The 23,563-nt window shown below is 45.9% G+C and overlaps 5 protein-coding genes across 7 annotated transcripts in view; 3 read left to right on the top strand and 2 right to left on the bottom strand.

Annotated features, from left to right (window-relative positions):
- Positions 1-23,563, top strand: part of LOC120956700 (ATP-dependent RNA helicase glh-2) — a 376,118-nt gene that overhangs the window by 346,532 nt on the left and 6,023 nt on the right. The gene's annotated exons all lie outside the window — the stretch shown is intronic.
- LOC120958990 (uncharacterized) lies at positions 4,948-5,961 on the bottom strand. The gene is made up of 2 exons (XM_040382091.2): positions 5,334-5,961; positions 4,948-5,262 (listed from the first exon to the last, which is right to left on the bottom strand). The coding sequence occupies exons 1-2, from the start codon at positions 5,370-5,372 to the stop codon at positions 4,948-4,950; spliced, it is 354 nt and encodes a 117-aa protein (XP_040238025.2). The 5' UTR covers positions 5,373-5,961.
- On the top strand, positions 8,339-19,415 carry LOC120956567 (peroxisomal acyl-coenzyme A oxidase 3). Its single transcript, XM_040378115.2, has 6 exons — positions 8,339-8,855; positions 15,539-15,736; positions 15,812-16,735; positions 16,808-17,282; positions 17,343-17,520; positions 17,592-19,415. The coding sequence occupies exons 2-6, from the start codon at positions 15,602-15,604 to the stop codon at positions 17,962-17,964; spliced, it is 2,085 nt and encodes a 694-aa protein (XP_040234049.2). The 5' UTR covers positions 8,339-8,855; positions 15,539-15,601; the 3' UTR covers positions 17,965-19,415.
- Positions 19,567-21,842, bottom strand: LOC120956568 (lamin Dm0-like). The gene has a single exon (XM_040378116.2). The coding sequence runs from the start codon at positions 21,430-21,432 to the stop codon at positions 19,705-19,707; it is 1,728 nt and encodes a 575-aa protein (XP_040234050.2). The 5' UTR covers positions 21,433-21,842; the 3' UTR covers positions 19,567-19,704.
- Positions 21,960-23,254, top strand: LOC120959604 (uncharacterized). The gene is made up of 3 exons (XM_040383102.2): positions 21,960-22,599; positions 22,697-22,855; positions 22,972-23,254. The coding sequence occupies exons 1-3, from the start codon at positions 22,505-22,507 to the stop codon at positions 23,150-23,152; spliced, it is 435 nt and encodes a 144-aa protein (XP_040239036.2). The 5' UTR covers positions 21,960-22,504; the 3' UTR covers positions 23,153-23,254.

Raw genomic sequence — 23,563 nt, 5'->3', positions numbered from 1 at the left:
ATTATTATTATTATTATTATTATTATTATTATTATAATAATTATTATTATTATTATTATAATAAAAATAATAATAATATAAAAATAATAATTATAATAATAATAATAATAATAAAAGTATTCACTTGGGAACTGTGGCTAATGGTATGGTTTAAAATATCATAAAGCCGGTTACGTGGTATAGTCGTCAAATCGCACGAGGACGCATCATATGAGTCACTATACGCAGTACTAACTATCCTGGTATGTGAAATATACCAACCAATACTCTGCCAGATTGGTGACTCTGAAAATAATCGAAGAAATAGAAAAAAAAAAATACGAGGAACACAAGAGGTAATGCTCGTTAACCAATATCACGCTAATTTGCTGTACATATTTACAGAACATAACAAAGAGCTCGATTCGTTCGAATGAAAACAAACATAAAAAATCAACACAAATCAGCATTCAAGTATGTTACGATTTACAGCAAAGTAGTATATCAAAGATTATTTGATACTTTTTTTAAATTTACTTTATACTAAGTTATCGTTCTTAATACAGAATGCTGTCCAATCACCTGGCACAACCATTGTATACAAGTTCAATATACAACACCGTACAAGTGCATCAAGCATGGGAAGGTCTCACCCATGTAAAAAAAGACAGATAACGTAACGTCCAATCAAAGTGTTGCATTTTCTGATAACATTCATACCAATAACAACAGTAGTCGATAACAAAACTTTACTAAAAATGGCCTTTTTCCGGCAGAAAAAGAGCTTAAATTCATCGAAAAATTCCGTCTCTGTGCATGCGCTTAATTACCAACCAAGCTGACTGAAACGCTTCACGGGAGAACGACTTTGTAGCACTTTGTTTGCGATGGTCGCCATTTTATAACGACACACACAACAAAGATTGTTCGCCACGCTTCGTTGCCGCTTGCCCTGCCGTGTGTGCATGAAAAAGCCAGTTATAGTTTCAGTAGGCGGCCTTATTTACCGATTCGTTTCACCTTCCGTTCTTTCTGCTTAATTCAACAGGTGTGTAACGCAACAAATGCAACGCAATACGCAATACGCTCGCGTATCAGGCGCATGAAAAAAGATTCGTTACTGAACCAAAAAGGGTGAACATTTTATCAATATTTTATTATGCTGAACGAAGGAATCATTTTAAACAATCATCACTTTCGCTCTCAAACATTATCCTTTCTTATTACCATTATTCTTATCAAATATTATTCGTATCTGTCAAATCAACTTTTTCGTGTATCTTATTCACAGCCAACATCCTGTTACCCTAATTTCCCAAACAACACAGTAACAAAATTCGATTATGTACAAGCAATATATACAAAACCGATTCTAAAGCCGAATGGGGTAGCGCGAATGCAATAAACAACAAGCACGTTTCAAGCCTTGCTTGCATACTATGCAATAGAATTTGCAATTAACCATAAACCACCGCGTTTATGTGAGCTTGGACCAATCGTGAACCACCATGACGTTCAACAATTCGCCACCAAAGAATAGCGAGAATACACGAACAACGCAAGCGATGATTTTACTAAGCCATCAAACCGATTCGTATGGTATCTCAGTTCCTTGGCATATCGAATCAACATTACCGTACCGCTCAGTTTGCCCTTGAATGTCTGCCCAACGACATCAAAATTAGCCGACCCTTTGGTCATTGGTTACAACTCGCTTACGGCATGCAGTTTTACTTACCAGCGCGAAACATCATCCTGCTTAATACAACCCCACCCAAGGGGAGCGAGATCCAACGAGCCGCCTTTCGCCGATGTTTTTATGTCTTTATTGCCCTCCTCACGGAGCTTTACCCCAACTCGAGCCCTTGCGTCCGTTGGTACTTCGCTGATACTTCTGCAGCGCGCATACGATCGCGTACATACATGCAAAAAATGGAATAAAACGCATAAAACATCACACGCCTTAAAACTGCATCCGAGCCTAGGTGAGGACAATGATCGAGATGGTTGCGCTAAGCTTATTCACTACAGTTTCATTCGTCATCACACTGGAATGAATCGAGCCGTCGGTCGACTGGTAGTCTCGATGAGCTAACCCAGCGGTCTGAGCGGACAGAGGTACATAGTACCGGATATACATTTCCCAGTTCACCTCAATCTAGCCTCTCCGAGCCAGCAGTATAGTAAATATCAGTCAGTCGTCTACTTTCAAGCAGTTCAGCTCGCGTAAACGAACGCTTTGTTCCAGTTCAAACTATCCAGCCTCTCCGTGTCAGCTCGTGTGAACTAACGCTTCCAATGGTCAATCTATCCCGAGCAGCGATTGAGCGGATTTACGCTGTAAGCAAATTAGTCACCCCTGTTCAACGTTCTTTATTTAAGGTTTTTTATCCCCAAACTCTTTCCTGCTTGAATAGGAACCATTCAGCGACACTGCTCTCCAGTACGTGGAGTTACTGTGCACCCTCGTGGAAGGATGTCGCGATGCGTTGGCCACGTGGAAAAGCTTGCCTGAGCGAAACATAGTCGAAACAATCGAGATAGCGCAACGTTGCTGTGCCGAATACCGCATTGTGCATTCCATCGTATGCCGGGACGAGTTGGAGATCATCCGTGTGTATGCCCGGTTGATCGCACTGCGTTCGGAATGGATAAAACTGCTGATCATTGTAAAGTTTCTAATGACCGACTAGCCATGTTTGCAGTTTTATGTTGTTATTATTGGCCAAATGTTTAGTTTGTTAAGCGCACTCCACATATATGTTTCTCCGCACCATTTCAACGTACAAACTGCAAAGGAACAATTCTCTGTACGATCAATGTTTTGAGCAATAAAGATTTTTATACACTACATGTTTCCCCCAATCGTTAAATGACACAAATTCCATCCGAAAAGGGTTCGCTAAGGTCCGTGCAGCTATCACAATTGCTGCTAGCTATCACACAAATCGAAGAAGAATATCACACACATAAACAACAATTGCCTTTTCCATTACAAACTTAAAGAAACTTAAAAATATCAAACAATTGGGTTCGTCTTCTGCTCTTAGATGCAAATTTGTCATCATGTTTAGAAGTGAAAGTCCACGCCACTGTTTTTGCAGGAGGATTAATGCATATTTATTCTTATTTGCTCATTCACAAACCAAAACAAACTCATGCTATACAAAAACGAAAAAGAACCGAACAAATTACACATGATTCTGAGCGGCATATGTGGCCATCAAATGTTTGGTGACAAATTCGGAGAAGTTCAGGTATGTAACCAAGGTTGAATAGTTCGGGTCTTCGGTGTGGTTCTGACGTTCCATCATTTTCTTTTTGGCTTTTAAGAGCAACAATTCGCTGATCATAACAGAGATCGTTTCCAGCATCGTGTTCGAGAAGGATCGCTGTTCTGCGTGCGCCATATTCCACGCCTCATAGGACAGGCTGGCTAGCTCCTTCAGCAAATTGTAATGGTTTTGTTCCTATGGTGAGAGGAGACGTATGAAGTAGGTGCAGTTGTGTTCTAACAAAATGTATAGCCTCGCCTTGGTTTACCTCCATCGATCGGCACTCAATGCGGTATAAAAAAGCACGAAAGTAGCTAAGATTACGTGTAAGAGAAGACTGCTTGTAGGGTAACACACGGCCCGGACACGTTGCGAAACACTAGATGGCGAAAAACGAAGTGATCGCGTTGAAGTCACAGGAGGAATTGAACGCAACTTCATCATCATCGTCACTGTTCCTCATACAGTATGGGGTAGAGTTTCAAACAGCTTCGAAGACATCGGCCATGCATTATGGGGACAGTTTCTTCTCCATTCATACAGCTTCGAAGCAAACGTTGCCTGGCCGTCAAACGATCGTAGGCTTCAGGGGGGGGGGGGGGGGTGGCTATATTGCATGGGACTACAGTTTTATTGCCCGGATGCATTGTCCACTACCGCTGGCCTTGTAAATTTTATTACGTGCCAGCAGCCGATGTCTGCGGTGTGTATGACTAAGCCCTTCGGGGCACAAATCAATGCATGGATAATGTGCAGCTGCGGATGCAAAAAACAGGCGGATGTGAGGCCAATTGTGCCAATGTGTCTATAGAAATAGATTAAAAATGAATTAAAAACTTCCTCGGCTCAGTGCACTTTTAATGCCATTCAACACGAGTGTGTGTATGTGTTCGAAGGTGTGAAAGATCGTTCAAAGCAACTGCAGTATAAGTACGACTCATCAATGACTCATCAATGACTAATTTAACTTCTGCAACGGAAGTGGATGGTGTTTGGTGGAAACGTTTTTAACATTAAAATCCTGCCTACTATTTTACTTTTACTACAGAACTTCAAGGGTTCAACCCTCATTTGGAACGACTCCCGTAGCAAGGTACTGAATCTTCGATTTTCAAAAGTGAAACAGAGCTCCCCGCAAAAAAAAAAAAACACTCTTTTTGTAATAAAAGATACGAAGTTTGGAGCTTACAATTAGAAAACTACTTCCAACGTAGCGAACCTTTTAGTAGAGGAAAAGAAACCCTAAAGATGATCATTCAAAATGATTGTGTGTTTTTCATTCCTTTTTGATGAACTTATTTGTAGTAATATCACTTTATTTGCTATTTGTTGCCTCAAAATTCGAGCACAACTGCTCCTTCATTCACTGCTAATCGGCGGACATATTCAAATTCTCGAGACAATGGAGAGGGAAACGACGGCGAATGGTTGAATCGGTAATTTAATTCCCCCGAACAGAAATTCAACCCCACTCTGAAAGCAACGTGCGATCACGCAGCGTGAATAATCGCTGCTAAGCCTCTTTGTGACCACTCCCCTCAAAAGAAAAAAAAAAACAAATACCCCATAGGTAACGTAACATGAACAGATTCTTTATTAACCGTTTTCAATCGAAATTTTTTAAGCCAAACATTTCTTAAAATTCAACAACTTTTTTATATAATTCTTCGTTGATTAATGTAATGTAATCCATTCATCCATGTTCCGAAGCTTCAAGTATATCATTGAGAAACATTTTCGTCACCTGCCAAGCAAGCCGACGATCGTCGAGTGGTCTTAGCAGCTCTCTCATCTCCGGACAATCATTTTCGGCAACCACAGCGCTCAGCGAGGACCAGGTTTGGTTTACGTAGTTGATTTTGTCCCGATAAAACTGCCAATACTCTGGTGGTAAGTACAGGTTGGCGTGAAAATGTGTGCCCGTCCATGTTTGGTATATCCCATACATCCAATCGATGTGTGCCACAACATCATTCGCAGCAACCAGCACGTACAGATACTCCGAGGCCTGTTAGTGTGAAGAAAAAGACACTCTTCTGATTCTAATTCCAACGTTTAGTGACACTATTTTGCACTTACAATCTCTTCTACAGGGCCGAGGATCATACTGAAATCCATGGAAAACGCAACTAGCCAAAAACAAACACTGAACAAAGCAGCCCACGTTGTACGATAGTTGGTGAAGTGAGTTTGCAGAACCGTTTGGAGAACCGTTTGGAGCTATATCAACACTCTGCAAGTTGTTGCCGTTTGAAGCGAAGTTTGAACGCGACTGATCGCTCTGCACGGATTTGTGTAGTGTGATAGGGCGCGATCGGAAGTCGGGTGTATAGTTACACACACGACCATACAATGTTTGATCTCTGTGTGAGTACTACCGAGCATTAAAACGATCCCGCTCTGCGATGGGGCAAGAGAGCAATGTGTGTCCTCAGCCATTGGAGAGTGCTGTATGGGAGCATGAGGCTGTCTGGAGTAGTCTAGGATGGGAAATAATATGCACACAACGACAATAGCTTTTTTTGCAAAACAAAACAGAACAGACCGGATGTCGAATAGGTTCGGTAGGTTTTCGGGTTCGGGTGAAGGTCTATACCACGAGTTTCGAATGCAAAGATCGAGTTGGTGGGAAGTGTTGAACCGAACCTACCACTCGGAACGAAACTACCGTTTGCAAACTAAACCTATTAGAACCAACAAGTTTAACCTAGTTCCGATCATTCCGTTTAAGGAACATACTAGGTTCGCTCCGAAGCGCGCATCATCACAAAGCCTGAAGAAGTTGCGCTACTGCAACAATCTCAGAAAGAGCGAGCTCGAGTTGAAAGAAAGAGATAGAGAAGGAGTAGAGACATGAACCGGCGAGACCCTTCAACGTTCCGCTCTTGCCGATACACTCACTACTCTCCTCTCTCGCAAACTACCTCACCTTTCGGTTTGTGACTTATGGCCCCACATCCTCTACCCTTCTCCTTCCCAAGCCCTTCAAGGTTAGTCCTTGGGGACATCCATTAATTACGTAACACTAGCAGAGTACACTAGTGGAGTTGAATGTGTTGAATGATCATGTAAAGTATAACCCCCTACACCTGGTAAGGGGGTTTAGCAACGAAAAGGTAATATTGAGTGAATGATGATCCTTTTTTGCGTTACGTAAGTTATGGATTCTACAAGCACTTCCCATCCAGCAAGTGTACAAAGTCTTGCAGGTAAAATGCACACCATCACATATGTGTTGAGCAACTTGTTGACGTGTTTTACTTACCTCGTGTAAAAGACAATCTGCCCTCGTGGAATCTCCCAGATTTCTTGCGCAGTCGCTCCCAGATGGCGCCACATGTTTCCGCTCGATCCGCCATATTAGCCAAGGCTGTAGGGGTTTTTTTTATTGCAGAGGACACTTCACGGGCCCCGACCGGCATTCAATGTTTGTTTTTATTATTTGCACTTTGAACAAACACCATTGTTGGGGGGGGGGGAGGAGGGGAGAGGGATGAATAAAAATGCCACACGCAATACACGCAGTTCCATTAAGCCCCGCAGGAAGCAAGCCACTTCACACAAAGAAACACACTCATACGATCGCACAACACAGCTTCTATATCCTTCAACACGCAACATTCACCCTTTCACTCGATTCACCAGGTACAATTCCTCGGTGGAAAGGAAACAAAAGCTTCGCCGGCGAGGTCGTGGGCGCATTATTAATTTCCTTTGCCGTTGATAACATCAAAGTGGGTTCATTATACAGGTGGGCTTATCCCGAACAATTTGACAGCCGTGTTGTAGAAAAATGAAAACGAAATGACAGGAGGGGATTCGATCATTTGTTGATGTATGCGTGTGAATTCCAATGGCTGTTTTGGTTGATGTGTCGTAGTGTAGGTGAAAAACTACGTATCACAATCGAATCCCCTCCTGTCATTCGTTCGTCCAATATGGCCTTCCCGCCAAACCTATAAGCCCACCTAGTCCCTATACCCACTTTGGATAACATAAACAACTCCCTCCCTGCAAAATAGATATACAGATCGGTTCATGCAGCAAGGTTTGACAACAAGCAGGCAACTGACAGTTGACGATTTGACAATCAATACGATCGTGTTGAGATCAGATCTGTATGCATTTTCCAAATGATTTAAAATCTATAAAATACTTTTAAAATCCACCAAATCAACAATCAAACAATAAACTGCCGAATTATTTTATTTACCGTCAGTTATGGCCAAAAAAAACCATATTCACTTCTTCAATCTGGGGCGAAATTCGAAACATGGGGCGATAATCCTCAAGGTACCAACCTTGCTGAATAACTTGTTGCTTCACGGTGAAGCGTTTTTTAAATCTAGGCGGAGCATAATTGTGATTGGTGGTGGGAGACAAAATATATAACCGCCATTGCTCCAATCGATTACAAATATGACATCATTAACAAAGTTGCGATGAAGCATTCAATATGAAATTACCGTTTAAAATTAAAATTTATCATTAAAATTCGAGTATTTTCATGTTCTAGCACTCAACAGTGAGACGAGGCAGATTTCGTGGCAACTGTTTTGCGTTTTCAACACATTGTTTGCTCAATCGTCTTTGCAGATGAGTTTTGATCAATTTCGTTGGTTTATAAGTAATTATTTGTACATCGTTCAAATAATCCATTGCGAAATTCTATTAAAAAAGTGCAATCAGATTACGTCCAATATTAACAACACTCGATAATAAAGAGAACAAGCTGCATTTATGTTATTCTGTATAACAGTTTTTCGTGCTATTTATACTCCATAGTTCAAGCGTTGTTGTATTTCGCTCCCACGGGCGAAAGCATTTTAACAAACAAATTCGAAAATCTCAGCAAAAGTTAACAAAACCGTGCTTATTATTCTGATTTCACGGCCGCAAATGTACATTTGTGCAAATGAATAATCGAATTCAATCATTTTGCAATTGTTGCACATTTTGAACAATTGCAAACGAAAAATTCAACCTTCCCGTCCACAAGCCTGCACTATAGGCTGTTGTTTTGGTCAAAGTTCCCCTTCCAAGCGCCAGCTGTCACACGGTCGCGGCATCACGCGCTGTCAAACTTCGTTCGTTTGCCGCTATTTGCCGCTCGGCCTACCTTCGGTCTGGAATGGAAAATTAAAGTTACAAACTCGTGCGTCTCTTTCCGATTCTGTTCTGTTTTTCGCTCAATAACCCAAACGTTCTACCAGCGTAATAAAAACACACATTTCTAGTTTTATTCGCGCTCATTGCTGTGTGTTTGCTAGCGGCGTTTGTTTGTGCATTGTTTCGTGCAAGTGTGAAAAGTGCTAAGTGTGTGTGCGCTTGTTTTATCCAGTGTGTTTTGTGGTGTGTACAAGAACGTTGTTATAAGGTTAGGGGGAAAAGTGTAAACATATTCATCTGCTGCTGCACACTACTACCCAAAGAATACTGTTCCTGTGTGTACCGTGGAAGCAATCAGCAAAAGTCCCGAGCTGCGCCGCCCTTTGAAGCAACCGGAAAATCTATTCTGCCTCGGAAAACGGCCCCCCCAATTGCGGTGAAAAACCATCCTCAACCGGAAACGCACCGCTCTGGGAAGTGAAGCTTACCAAGGTATCGGGTCATATGTATCCATTCCGCCCCCGGTGTAGGAAGCAGAGGGCAAATCTTGAAACGATTAAAACTCTCCCGGGAATCTTCTTCTTGTCTGTATCATCAAAAAAACACCCCCGCCACATGTTGCACACCACGTTCGCGCGATCTAATGCGTGTGTTTCTGGGTGAGTGCGTGTGTGTGAGTGGGTGGGTGGTGTGGCGAGATTTTGGCACTTTTTTTTCGTTTGCTTTTGACCGAGCACATTTCACATATGAATCTATTCTGCCGCACACCACGCGCGCCCAGCATAGCTTCAGCCGGGTGGAACGATAAAACAAAAAAAAAGAAACACACTCACACTAGCATGCCATGATGTTGCTATGTTGCCGGTTTTTTATTTGTGGGAGCGGATTGCTTTTTCCCATCACCAGATGACTCACGTGTGCTGCGTGTGTATGTGTATGTGTGAGAAAGAGTGAGAACAGCGATAGCACGTCTGCAAGTGTCTAGAAAGAGAGGAGGGATACATTTTACAGGCCTCTAACAGGGGAAGAAGCATAGCGAAGCATAAGATCGGCAGTGATATGTTTATGGGGCCATTCCCGCATACCCATGTTTTTTGTTTTAAATTGATCAATTAGGTAACAGATTTATTGTTCCTTTCAGCAAACGCCAGACCAGAAGCTTATCAAAATCACAAGATCCATGCGACGGTCGCGGAGGCATGTGCCGTTGGGGGTATGCTGGAAAGGAAGAAAACCGCCGGCATGTCTGTCGGTCATATGTGCAACATTGTGAAATTGTACGGGCAGAAAGTCGAAAAAGGAGAACAGCGGTGGCCAAAAAACACACGCACACACACACATGCCGGGTACGATTTCCTCTGACCCGCGCGGCCGTTTGGCGACCGAAGAGAAAGCGTATATGACAGCGAATGTTGCTGTTGAACGTTACTGATTACAAATTCTGCGCACCGGTGGCCTTTCTATTGGGCCACAATCCAACAGAAAACGGGACATTTACGGAGGGTATGTGGTCGTACGTGGTTGTGCACGTTAACCCCACAGACCGGTGGAAAAAGCCCCGAGGTGACGATAAATACGCCAACAGCTCTCCCGCCCCAATACTAACACGTGAACTAACGCAGGAGGTATGGCGCACGCTACAAGTGGTTGTGGTTGCGCAAGGGGGGAGGCTTGGGGCGTATCACATTTGATCAATGTGGTGGTTGTCGGTGTGCACTGTAATAGCACACACACACAAACATTTTACACCCTTTCTACTACAGTAGGTGACCGCTAACTGAGAGGTAAACAAGCTCCAGTTAACGAACAATGTTCGCTAACTGGAGTGACGTTTCTATGGATTGATTGTTTTGATTGGCGTTGACTGGAATAAACATACCAAACTTTTTTCTCATTTATGTTGATATAAAGTATAGTAATTCGTGTAATAACATAAATTAATAGCAAACGTAGGCAAGAGACCCTAAATTTGTTTGAAAAATGCACATTTGCGACAAATTTATCTTCATGAGATTCCGGATGTTTCATGTTTTGACGTTTAAGTGTTCGTTAACTGAGAATCACTCCAGTTAGCGAACCTCCAGTTAAAAAGCACTCCAGTTAAAACACATCCAGTTAGCGGTCACCTACTGTACTTTATTACGCTAATATCGACCCACATAGTGTGACATCTTCGTGTGCGCGCTCGATTTGTCATTTGAAAAAAAAAGAGCTTCAAACTCCTATCAGTTCCAAGGCGCCCCCGAGATGGATCATTGCACACAGCAAGCTCAAACAGAACCAGTTTGCCATACAGAACAACTATTACATTTAAGTGGCCTGATATCGCACCGGAACAGCGAATTCAAAAAAGGCAAGGAAAGTAAACATTCATTAGTCGCTGATATGTCCGAACTACTCGGACTATTACACACAGGTTCAAGTTAAAGTTTTGTATTTGAAAATCAACTTCAGAGTAAGTGCGGTGATGAGCTATCAGCTCCTTTTATACCGCATGGTTGCTATGCTTTCCAAGTGTTGCTATGTGTTCCATTATCCCAGTGGTAACTGGGATCCAACATTTCCCCCCTTAAGGTTTGAACATCCAATAGGGCTTGAAGCGAGCAGGAAGTTGGATTGTTCGTCGCGGTCTGTCCATTGTGGATGTTGCCTGTTCGCTTAGTTCTACTGGTATAGGAGTTTGTTCGTTGTCTACTGGTTCGACCATTGAACCGTCGCTGTTTTCGTGTTCATCTTCTGAAATATCTTCTGTTAAGAAGGAGCTGCTCTGGCTGACGGCTACTGCTTCTTCATCCTCTGAATAAACATCTGCATAAATTTCGGTTGATGGTACTTCAACAGGAAATTGTAGGCCGAAATTGTCGAAAAAGATAGATAGTGGAGTAGACTGATCGGTATGTTGGCTGGTTTCGGTGAAGCGCGACTTGAGCTGGTTGGCATGCGATCTTATCAGTCGTTGTTGATCCTCAAGGAAAATGTTGTAGTTGACAGAACCGATCTTTTCAATTATGGTGCCAGGTTTCCATTGCCAAGAATTTGCTTGATGAACCTTTACGTAAACCGATTCTCCATGCTGAAAACTTCTCTTGACAGCCCCGTGCTTGCGGTTGAACGCATCGTTCTGCAATGTTCTATCTCTTCGCACTGTGTGACCATCTTCACTTGTGGTTGGCCGTAGCAATGCGGAAACAGTACGAAGAGGTCTGTTGAACATCAATTCAGCCGGGGATTTTCCACCCAGATCACTGGAAGGAGTGGAGCGGTACACTTGTAAGAAAGTGACTAGAGCTTCTTCGAGCGTCTCTCCCCCCGAACGAATTTTTCGAAGGCTTCTTTTCAACGTGTCCACAAATCTTTCAGCAAGACCGTTAGATTGTGGATGGTATGGAGCAATTCGAATGTGTCGAATACCTTCACTAGTGCAGAACGTCAGGAATTCGTGGCTTGAAAACTGGGTGCCGTTGTCCGAAACGATTACTTCCGGAACTCCGAATGTTGCGAATGATTGCTTCAGCAATTTGATCGTGGCTTTCGCTGTTGTTGTTTTGGTCATGTATACCTCAGGCCACTTGGAGTAGGGATCCGCTATGATCAGGAAGTAAACTCCATCTACCGGACCTGCGTAGTCGATATGGATCCTCGACCATGGTTTGGTAGGTACTGGCCAAGATTCCAACGTGGTCTTGGTGGGAGTCTTGCCAGCAGTCGAACATGGATTGCAGCGTTTTACGAAATCCTCAATTTCGTTATCGATGCCAGGCCAGTACACAAAGCTTCGTGCAATTGCCTTCATCCGAACAATTCCCGGATGGCCTCGATGAAACTGTTGCAGGATCCTTCGTCGAAACTGGGCCGGAACGATGACTCTGTTGCCGAACATGACACATCCGTCAATCATGCTGAGCGATTCCCGTCGTAGAAAATACGGTTGAACTGCAGCGGAAAGGTTCTTGGAGCAGCTGGGCCATCCGTCGCGTATGTGTTGAGCAACAGATTGGAGTGTGGCGTCGGTTGTTGTAGCCTTTTGCAATGCTGCGAATGAAACAGGTCAGTCGTCTAAATTCTTGGCATCCGATTCGAAAAGATCCGTATACCGGCTGTACCACTTTTCGAAAGTGATTCCATTTTCCGGGTCGAACGAAAATTCACTGATGTTGGTTGCCAAGGATTCGAGAGTTTGCTCCGTATTGTTCGGCTGTGCCAGCTTCTGCAGGAGTTCCGTCATCAAAAGGATTGCTTGCTGTAGTTCTGCCATCGCTTCTTTCGTTGTGCTTCAACATTTCAAAATCCTCGTCGCCAAATTGATATGTCCGAACTACTCGGACTATTACACACAGGTTCAAGTTAAAGTTTTGTATTTGAAAATCAACTTCAGAGTAAGTGCGGTGATGAGCTATCAGCTCCTTTTATACCGCATGGTTGCTATGCTTTCTAAGTGTTGCTATGTGTTCCATTATCCCAGTGGTAACTGGGATCCAACAGTCGCAAACACACACAGACACGCTATGCAGTCATATCGGCTAAAAGATGTTGATTGTGCAGTAGATTGTATTAGAGGTGGGAGAAAAACATACATTGAACATAGCACGTGTCAACACCACAGCGTTGTTGTTTTAGCGGTGAAATGATTCATTCGTTCGATCCCACCAGTTCCTCTGTACACGTGCGTAAACCGTGCAGAAACGATCGGATGATCTTGATCGTTGCGGGGAAAGGGCAGAATCCTTGCGTCCAATTGATTGGGTTCAATTTGTTGGCATTTTGTCGGTCAAAGTCAAAGTGTAATGGTTTAGCTGTCGGCTGCCGTCGACGAATAGTAGCGTGCTCACTCCTCTGGTTGGGCTATTTTTGTATCCCCTTCCCAAACCACCAATTGCACGATCGATAGAATGACGCTGGAGCATAAAATCCGTGTCGAAAATTACCCGCTTGCACGGCTTGAATGAAAAACTTTCATTACATTCATCCCTTGTGCAGTGTGGTTCAATTTGCTTACAGAAAATCGGTGCAATTGCATAAATAATGATAGCGTGTGTGTTTGTGTGTGTGTGTGTGCTTCCTCCAGGCATGTCAGTCAGTATCTAGTACAAGGCTCCGACATGAGCACGGTGCTCTTTTTGATTAGGTACTGTTGTCGCCTGATGTCTGTACGTTATGCAGCTTTGCAGCTAGGGTAATCGGGAGTCATTTTTCCAATTTCACAACAGAACCATTTGCTGTGTAACATACTCATCCCTCCCCCCCACAACTGTCTATGTCTTTGCTAGATCACCTTCGTGCTATGTTGTTATGCTGGTGTGTCCCCATGACCCGGGGTGCGTGAAATGCAAACCTCCCTGACCAAATGAGCCAGCCGTGTCTCTAATACGGCCGTGTCGTTGCACTGCCGTTGGCAGGCGGGTAAAAAACGACAGCATGGAGTGGTATTAGCTCTGTGGCATTTGCCGATAGACGGACTACCTTTCGGCTACCGTTGCAACCTGTTTGACATTGGCCGTGGCTATCTCAGAATTCTATGTGTTGTTTCGCTATCTCTCCGTCTAGTATCGAGTTACAACACGGTCTATTACACACCGTTGGTACGTTGGCTTGTTCCAGTGAGTTCGATACAGAGTGGAGGCGGTGGTTAAACGCGTACAAAATAACCTTTCGATCGATAATTTCCGTTCTTCAAACAGTTTTGTTGAAAGTAAGTCTTATTTTGGATAATTTCTTAGTATTGTAATAATTCCCAAAGATTGTGTTAGTGCAAAAATGTGTGCAAAAGTATGTATTACAAACATACTCGTTTAAAAAAGGGTTGATGTGTCATCCTTCCCTGTGGCAGCCGTTACGACATTATCCCCAATGTCTGAATGGCCCCACAACGTGTCTGAGCATTCGCCAGCGCTCATCTTTTCCATCTCGTCTGAGTCGTTAAAGTACTCCACAACCTTTACCTTAACCCTCCCCCGGGTTCCGATAAAATGTGCCCACACACAGATAAGGGCAGATAAGGAGAAGGTGCGCCCGTACTGCTGCTGTTGCTGCTGCTTCGTACGGCGTTTGTCGTGCGCTCTTTGGTGCAATTGTCGCGTTCTTGAATATAATATCAATGCTCAGCAGTTGGCGCAGTGATTGCTACTGCTGCTGCTGCCGCCGTCGTCGTCAGGTATTAGATAATCGCTTAAGAGTAGATACGATTAAGTAATGGATTACTTGCCGGTGCTCACCAAAAAGCTAATCGAATTAAAAGCCCCGATCGACTCTTATCTTAAGATCTTTTATGACAGGAAGTTAATTGATGGGCTCAAACAGCATTGGGGAGATATTTTGGGATTGCTCATTGATTCACGCTCTGTATTGTTTTACCGCTGCAAAATGTGTCACAAACGTGATAAGGTTAATGGGGCTATTTTTATACTTCAAATACGATCATAAAACCCCACGCAGGGGAAGCGGTTTGAGCAATAATCGTGCCGAGTGCAACGTGATCGCGAATACGTTATACTCCCCATTCGCTGGGGGGCATAATACAGTGTGACACGCGTCTTGCGAGGTGAAAACTACACGGCTATGGTGCTCACAAACGCACACGCACACATAGAAACAAATTTCAGTCAGCTAATGCCATGTCACATTTTGTTAGCACTGTTTGGCTGGCGGCTGTTCTTCGAACCTTCCTTTCTGGCCCCTCAGAATGTGCGCTAGCGCAACCGTTAATAACTGCTAATGTGCATGCACAAAGTGACGAATTGGCGTGGGACGTGTGAAATGCAGCCAAGATGAGCGTTCGACACATGGACGGCGGATGAAATTCGTACCGAAGATGTGTGTTTTAGTGGAGATGTAATAGGGCACATGTGGCTTTGGAGTCGTGTTGTGTAAGGGTATTAATTTGTAGTTTTATTTACCTTCTAACTTGTGGTTGTTTTGTTGTGGTATTCGTTGAGCTCTTGCAGCTCCAAAACTCTTGTTTACAAACCGTCTCGAGTGCTGTTGGAGAAATCCTTCTGAAATGTCGTCAAAACACGACATGCATCTCACATGTCATGGTACAAATGAAGACAACGTTCTTGATTTGTTTGCGGAAGTGTTCCCGCGTGCCCCTGACGTAACGTGTATTACGTGCTCAAGTGTGTACTGTTGTCTCCCAACAATTAATCATATGCCCATCTTTTATTTCTTCCGTACAGAATCTCTCGTTTTCGTCTGTAGTGTCACAGCTGTTTCATCTACAAAAAAACAACACACACAACATGCCAGTAGACGAGGAGCGTACAGTCATACCGGATGTGCCCCGTGGACCGCTGTGTGATTACCGTTCGAAGGCACAGTTTAACTGGAAAGATTTTAGGCTAGTGCTAGAAGATAAGGAGCTGGTTAAGATCAAAGTAAGTTGCAAAGAAATGCATACAATTCCACCCCCCGCCACCCTCACTGACGTTCTGTTTCTTCCCCTAACACAGTACGACATATGGCGCCGGTTAGAGAGGGAACCCCTGTTTGCCCCGGTCACGTCCACGCTGTCGGTCGATCAGCAGAAGGAACGGGCGGCCCGTCAGGTGAACCGTATCGCCGATCTGGAGCTCGCCCCGCCCGAAATCTACTCGAAGCCGTACAAGTACCGGGTGCGCTATCTCATGAGCATCAACGAAGCCCTGCACGCGGTCTGCCCGAGCCTGTCGGTGAAGATAGCGCTCGGCGTGGGGCTGTTCACGAACTCGCTGCTAGCGATGGGTACCGACCGGCACCAGGAGATCTACAACCAGGCGTGGAACCGGGAGATCATCACCTGTCTAGCGATTACGGAGGTTTCGCACGGCAGCAACACGAAGCGCTGTCGTACGACGGCCACGTACGATCCGGCCACGCAAGAGTTCATCATCCACACGCCCGATTTCGAGGCGGCTAAATGTTGGGTGGGCAATTTGGGCAAAACCGCCTCGATGGCGCTGCTGTTTGCCATCCTCTACACAGCCGACGGGGAAAACCATGGGCTGCAGGGCTTTCTGGTGCCGATTAGGGACCCAAAAACGTTGCTGCCCTATCCCGGCGTGACGGTGGGCGATATTGGCGAGAAGATTGGGTTGAACGGCATCGACAACGGGTTCGTAATGTTCAACCACTATCGCATACCGCGGGAGAATCTGCTTAACCGAACTGGGGACGTGACGCCGGAAGGTGTGTACGAGAGTACGTTCAGTGAGCCGGGCAAAATCTTGGGCGCCGTGCTGGAATCGTTCTCGGCCGGACGGTTGGGCATCATGCAGGAGTCGTCAAATACGCTGTCGCATGCGGCTGTGATTGCGGTGCGGTATGCAGCGCTGAGGAAACAGTTCGGCACGGATAGGAACGGTCCGGAGCAATCGATCATCGAGTATCAGTTGCATGTAGGTAGTGGGAGATCGCTTTTAGTGAATGAACTCCATTAACACACTCTTTCTTCCATTTTCTTTCTGTAGCAATGGCGCATCTTCCCCTATCTGGCCGCTGCCTGCGTACTTAAGGTGTCCGTGTTTGCCATGACCGAGATCTATCTGGAGACGGTGCAGAAATCGCAGGCGGAATCGAACGGGTTCGAGCTGCTGACGCAGATCGTGTCCGAGATACACGCGCTTGTGTCGTCCTCGAAGCCGCTCGTCACGTGGACGGCTCGTGATGCGATTCAAGAGTCGCGCGAAGCGTGTGGCGGCCATGGCTATCTGCGGGCGGCCAATTTGGGCGAGCTGCGCAACAACCACGATCCTAGTTGTACTTACGAGGGGGACAATAATGTGCTCGGTCAGCAGGCCTCAAACTGGCTCATCCGGCAGTGGAAGAATGCGAAGGTGGAGAGTCCGGTCGGGACGGCTAGCTTTATTACGCGTAGGGATGCTATACTGAGCGGCGATTACGATGCACTGCTGCGTACGGGAGTGCGTCTCGAAAGCACGGAATGTAAGTGTTTCGAAGCAATGGGCAGAGCGAACAATGATTAATCGGTGTATTTTGTTGCAGTTGTCAGTCAGTGTTACGAATGGCTAATGTGTTGGCTGCTGAAGCAAAGCGTAGCTCAGATGGAAGAAGCGAGTAAGGCTGGCGTGGACACGTTTACCGCACGCAACAACTGCCAGGTGTACCGTGCGAGGGATCTAAGCCGTGCGTACGCCGAGTATTACGCACTCGAAAGTTTCAGGTAATGCCAGTTTTGAGACCGAATAATGGCAAAACCATCACTCTTTTACTAATATTTATCATTCATTTTAGATCCCGATGTGCTCGAGCCGATGTAAACGCAGATCTGAAGCCGGTGCTGTTCCGCGTCTATTTAATCTACGGTATGTGGTGTCTCGACCGACACATGACCACCTTCTACGCCGGTTCGTTCGCTAAGGGATCCGCCTTCGCGGATGCAGTGCGCGGTACACTGCTGCGAATGTGCGGCGAGCTGAAGGACTCTGCCGTAGCGATTGCCGATGCGCTCGCTCCCCCCGACTGGGTGCTAAACTCGGTAATCGCCAAATCGGACGGCCGGCTGTACGAGAACATTCAGTCAGTATTCATGACCAATCCGGGTGCGCTCGAGCGAGCCTCCTGGTGGAAGGACGTGATACCATCCAAGCTGAGGGCCAAGCTGTAAGCTGTGCGTGGGTGGCCGGAATCAGAGTCAGGGTTTTAGAGCAAGCGAACGGTCCGATGTTGCATCGGGAAGAGTATGCAAAGTATTTTACGGGTTTTTTTCTTTTTGTATGTTTTATAGTATTTTTTAAACTGCTTTGTATTTGCGCTCGCGCGGCGAGCCGTACCGTACCGTCGTATTCGTGCAAACCAACCAGTATATAGTGCAATTTCGGACGTGACGTTTCATCGAACCCTTTACATCTGGTCGTAAAAGTGTAAACTCGTACGTAGATGTTTTCCTGTTAAACGTGTATAGTAGATGTGTTTGTGTGTATGAACGTTAGGCAAATCACACAGAATGTTCGCCCTTTTATGAACTCGTACTTGCGTTTGGGGCAGAGCGGAACAGTGGTTTTAGTATCCGTTTGTTTTCATTTTCTTGTTCGATTCGATGTATTCTAGTTGTTAGTGAACGACGAGACTTCTCAGTAACTTTGTAACATGTTCCTCCCATACCGTTTAGCAGCGGAAATGCGCTCCAGCTAACCCTCAGTTTTTAATTTGTTTGATGTGTTCTAATACTGTTTTGATGAAATCTCTTGTTAGTTGTTTCATATCCTTCCTCAAACCTGGAGGCCTCGGCACGCCTCACCCACAAGCAGGACAAATCAATTGTGTGAAAGAAAATGTGTCTTATCTATATTATATATTCGTACATCTTTATCACGAGAATAGTCAAAGAAAAGGAAACAAAACCCAGCCTAGCTAGAGAATGTCTACCGACTAATGTAATTGGATCAAAATTTATAGAAAGAGTAGGATTTACAATCGTGCAACAGTGGCCACGGCCTCGAAAACTCTCCATTGTTCGTCTGTGTGTGTGTGTTAGTCTGCCTATAAGAGCATGATGGATGTACGTACGTTTAAAGTGTTTGTTGGACGAAGCAGGAAACTGTCTCTCGCTGTCGTTTAGAACGATCCCTGTTGATCGGTGGCGTGTTTCACCTTCCCCAAAAAATCAGCCCACCACAACCCATCGTACCGCGATAGTAACAACCATGTGATGATTTATAGTGAACCCCCTTCCCCCTCTTTCCCTCTATTGAATGTTATCGAATTGAAACTTCCTTTATGTTCACCATTGATGTGTATGTATGTAGGTAACAAGTTTTGCGCACTAGCAAGTAGAGCAAGTCCAAGATCCAAGATCAACGATCGCGAAAGGCAGGTTTTAATAGTCGTACGGCCCGTTCTTGTGCAAGCGTGCAAGGTGTGTCATACGACGCGATAGTGAGGAGTAGGGAACGGGGTGCCACGATGTGTAGGAAATGTTTATCTACATACAAGCAAAAATATATCTATATACACATTCTTATATATACACCAACCAACCAACCACCAAACACACGTTGAATGGAAACAACCGAATACATTATATAAAACTGCGCGTTTCTTGAACGCATCCCTGAGGAGGAACGGAAGATTAATGTTGCAATTGGAACAAACATTCGAAAAGGATCTTCATTTTAGGCTAAAAAACAAACAAGACTGATCTTTAGCATGCATTTATTGATCGATACAATTGACTATATAACGTTGAAACTAAAGCTTCTTCTCCTCGTGTACTTCTCGTGTCGTTTGGAGTTTACATTTTTACGTACAAAATGACACAACGACTGACTACGGTCTTTAACCCTGTTTGCAAAAAGGAACCAAACCGCTTACTTGTTCTACTGCGCCCAACATCGCCCACTCTCATTCACATGACGCTACACTGTTCATCGTTTTTGTTCCCAACACGCCCAGCCTCCGACCCGTTCGCGGGTGATTTCGACAGCCCGGACGCTCCGTACACCCCTAGCCGGCCGCCACTCTCCTCGTGGTGGAAGTATTTGTCCTTGGGCGGCTTCATCATTCGGTGCCGTTCGACCAGCGCCATCTCTTCACCCTCCTCGTTCACCAGCACCGTCGACATGGCATCGGTCACCGTCCAGAGGGCACCCTTCATCACCAAATCCGTCGGTGGATCCGGCTTCCTGTTTGCCACCGTGGCCCAAACCGTCACCATCCCGTTGCCCTCGACTTTGGCCGACTTTAAGAAGCGATAGCTAACCTCGGCCCCATCCACTGGCCGCCGGATCAACTGCCAGCCGGCCAGCGCGTACTCCTGCTTGGACTTGTTAGCGATGCGCACGAACCGTCCCTCGGGATCACACTCCGTCACCTCGATGTCCCCCTTGGCCGACGACACCACCGAGTAGTCGATCGATTCGTCCAGATTGTTGCGCTTGCGCTTCAGCGACGGCGTTCGGAACAGTCGCGAGCTGGACGTGAATGCGGAGCCACCGCCGGTGCTCGTGCTCGTCACGTTCGGCGTAATGTTGAGGCGCGTTTCCTCCGACGACAGCAGCTTATCGTACGCCGCTATCTCCATGTCGAGCGAAATCTTTATGTCCATCAGATCCTGGTAGTCCTTCAGCTGCACCGCCATCTCGTTCCGCATCCCGTCCAGCTGCTGCTCGAGCTTGGCCTTCTCCTCGTCGTACCGGGTGCGCTCCAGCACCAGCCGCTCCTCCAGCGCCCGGATGCGTCCCTCGAACAGATCCGATATCTCCTCCCGATTCAACCGCAGCTGCTGCTCGTACTGATCGCGCAGCTCCTGCAGCGTCTGCTGCAGCTTCGTCTCGTACTGCTCCATCAGGAAGCCGTCGATCTCGCTGATCTCGCTCTGCCGTCGCAGCTTGCTCTCGCTCAGCTCCTGGCTGTGCACCTGCTCCTTGAACGTGAGCTCCTCCCGCAGGCTCTGTATGTTGTTCTCCAGGTCCACGCGCACCAGCGTCTCGTGCTCGTAGTCCTTGCGCATCTTCTCGAACGTGCGGCGCAGCTTGTCCGACTCCTTGTCCGCTTCCCTCAGCTCGTCCTGCAGCTTCTTGCGCTCCGAGCTGAGCGTGTTGTAGTTCGCGGTCAGCTCGATGCACCGCGACTCGTTCGCCCGTGCCTCCTTCTCCAGCTCGCTCAGCTCCTTCGTCCGGCGGTTCAGCTTCGTGCGCAGCTGCTCGTTCTCCTCCCAGTAGCGCTTCGCGTCGATCTCGACCTTTGCCTTGTCGCGGGCCGTCTCGTCGAGCAGCTTGCGGGCGTCCGCCAGCTCGTGCTCGTAGATCGACTTCAGCCCGGACACTTCCCGGGCGGCCGTCTCCTGGAAGGTGGTCAGCTCGAGCGAGAGGCGTGAGTTCTCCTGCTCCAGGTAGCGCACCCGCTCGATGTAACAGGCCAGCCGATCGTTCAGGTTCATGAGGCTGTTCTTTTCGTGCAGTCGGCTACGGCGGGACGGGCTGAGGGCCGTTTCCGACGATTCCGAGGCGCTCGAAACGGTCGAGGCGGACGAGGACACGGACTGGGCACCGCTGGGCGTATGGGCCGTGTTGGTATTGGCGGTCGCGGTGGTGGAGGATGGCTTGGCGGCCGGTTTCTTCATTTTCTGTGACATTGTTGGTGTAGAAAAATGGAAGCGTCCCAGCGGGATTAACCTCAACGAGAAAGTACGCGTCCGCTAACGCACGATCACTCGTATTTTGATGCGAATTACTTTTGCTTGTCTGAATTCAGGAGTTTGTTTTTGTTACTAAAAGTGATTAAAAAGGAAAACACTCAACTCGATCGTCACATTTGTGAGTTTTTTTTAACTGTTTTAACTGTTTAAAGGTTTGGTACTGATATGATGCTTCACACACTTCTGCAGCATCTGTAATGAAGTACGAGATTGGAGCTTTTGTTTCATCGATAGATCCAAAGTTCAATGGCGGTTAGGCAAACGATCTTTCGAAGATCAGTGGTTATAAACATCTGCTGAATAGTGTGATAGCTCTAATGCATGCAAATTGTTATTTAAATTAATTTTTAACTAATAGATGTTTCTGATTCTCCTAAAAAATTGCTTAAAATAGTAAAATAAGTGATCGTATGGTTTTAGTGGTATTTTAGGTTATCCGTAAGATCGACCACTTACTGACCACTATGCAGTTCAGAGCTGTTATACGCTGGAATGGGAAGCTAGTCACATCAATTAAATTTATTAATCCGCTCAGTCCCCCAAACAATACTGTGCCATTGAGTGGATATATCCCTCACTATCTAACACATATTCCCCTTACCCTACATCGCAGGGTAATTGCATCAAGTTGCAACAAGGCGTGCACAATCACAATCAAACGCCGATCTACGCCACTTCTTCGCACGCCAGCCCCATTGCACAATCATAAAGGGCATCCTTTTACAGATGTAAGCGGTGATCAGTTTCCCGTTTGGTGACGCCCGCCCCAATTAACCTTGAGTACTCCAACGGACGTGGCCACATGCCACACACACCCCGACGGCACACTGACGGGGTTTATGGTTGAAACTTTTATGAATCCACTGAACGTAATGGACGATCACTCTTCATTCAGTTGCTGAACAACGGTTGCGTTTGGTTGCAGATCGTTGATTTCATTACAAGCTTCGGTGGTGAATCTTCTCGGAAAAACAATCTCTGCTGTCCGCTCGGGCGCTGTAGCAAAAATATGCGTTTCGGAAGATTAATTAGCGGCGTTGTGTTGCTGCTGGGAGTAACCGCGCGTGTGTCGGGCAGCCGGGAGGAACCGAAAACGTTTCCGGGGTAAGCAGTAACTGTGGGAACCGCACATCAAAACGTTCTGAGCTTTATAGTGTATATTTTTTTGGTTCGGTTTGTGTGCTTCCGTTCTTGATCGTAGAGCGTCACTGGTGCTGCCGGCCGTTCTGCCAATTCTTGGCACGATCATACCCACCCTCATACCGGGCATACAGGGTCCACCGGGAGCGCTCCCAGGAGTGTCCGTTTCGCACTCCACGTCCATCGCCACCTCGGTGCACAATCGACCGATCGCTATAAGGTGAGAAACCCATTATTAGATAAAGAAGCTATTGTGTTTCTAATGTCTAATGTCTTAATGGTGATATAAAAACCTCTTGGTAATGTAGTTGTGTGTGATTTTCTTTATTTTTTTAGCCATAGTGGTTCGGTTTCCACCAACGGAAATACGGATGCTGGTTCGGGCGCTTCTGCCGGCTCGTCGCACCATGGATCCGTGACGGCCGAGAGTGCTTCAAGTACGAGGCGCAAAACTGGATTCGCCAAAGCGCCACAGTTGAGCAAACGGTGGAGCAAATTTTTCAAAAAGCTTGGTTAAGTTTGGAGAATTGCAGAGAGAGAGAGAGAGGGCAGAACAAGATGAAATTGTGTGAAACATTAAAAGAAAATAAAACCCTTCTTTTTGGGGAAATGAAACATACCTGATACTTGATCGTTGATCTTTCATTCTGCTCAAACAATTCAATCATAAACCTGAAGACTTTATGAGACGGTTATGTATCCCATCCATGCCTTCCCCATTGCCAGAACGTTCACATGCTGAAGCTAAAACACAATTAATTAAACCCGGGTTGTAATTTTTCACTTTCCGGTTCTGTTTATGCACAGAATTAGCCATTGTGTACCTTCGAAATCCGTTTTTGGGGAAATCCCTTATGGCCAGAACCGGTGTCCGGTGGTCCTCGCATCGTAGAAACGTGAAAGCAAAGCTTCTGCAGAGAATCGTCTT

This window comes from Anopheles coluzzii, chromosome 3 (assembly GCF_943734685.1).
Source record: "Anopheles coluzzii chromosome 3, AcolN3, whole genome shotgun sequence".
Taxonomy (NCBI): Eukaryota; Metazoa; Arthropoda; class Insecta; order Diptera; family Culicidae; genus Anopheles; species Anopheles coluzzii.
The sequence above is the reverse complement of the archived record's forward strand: the minus strand, read 5'-3'. Positions and strand labels throughout refer to the sequence as shown.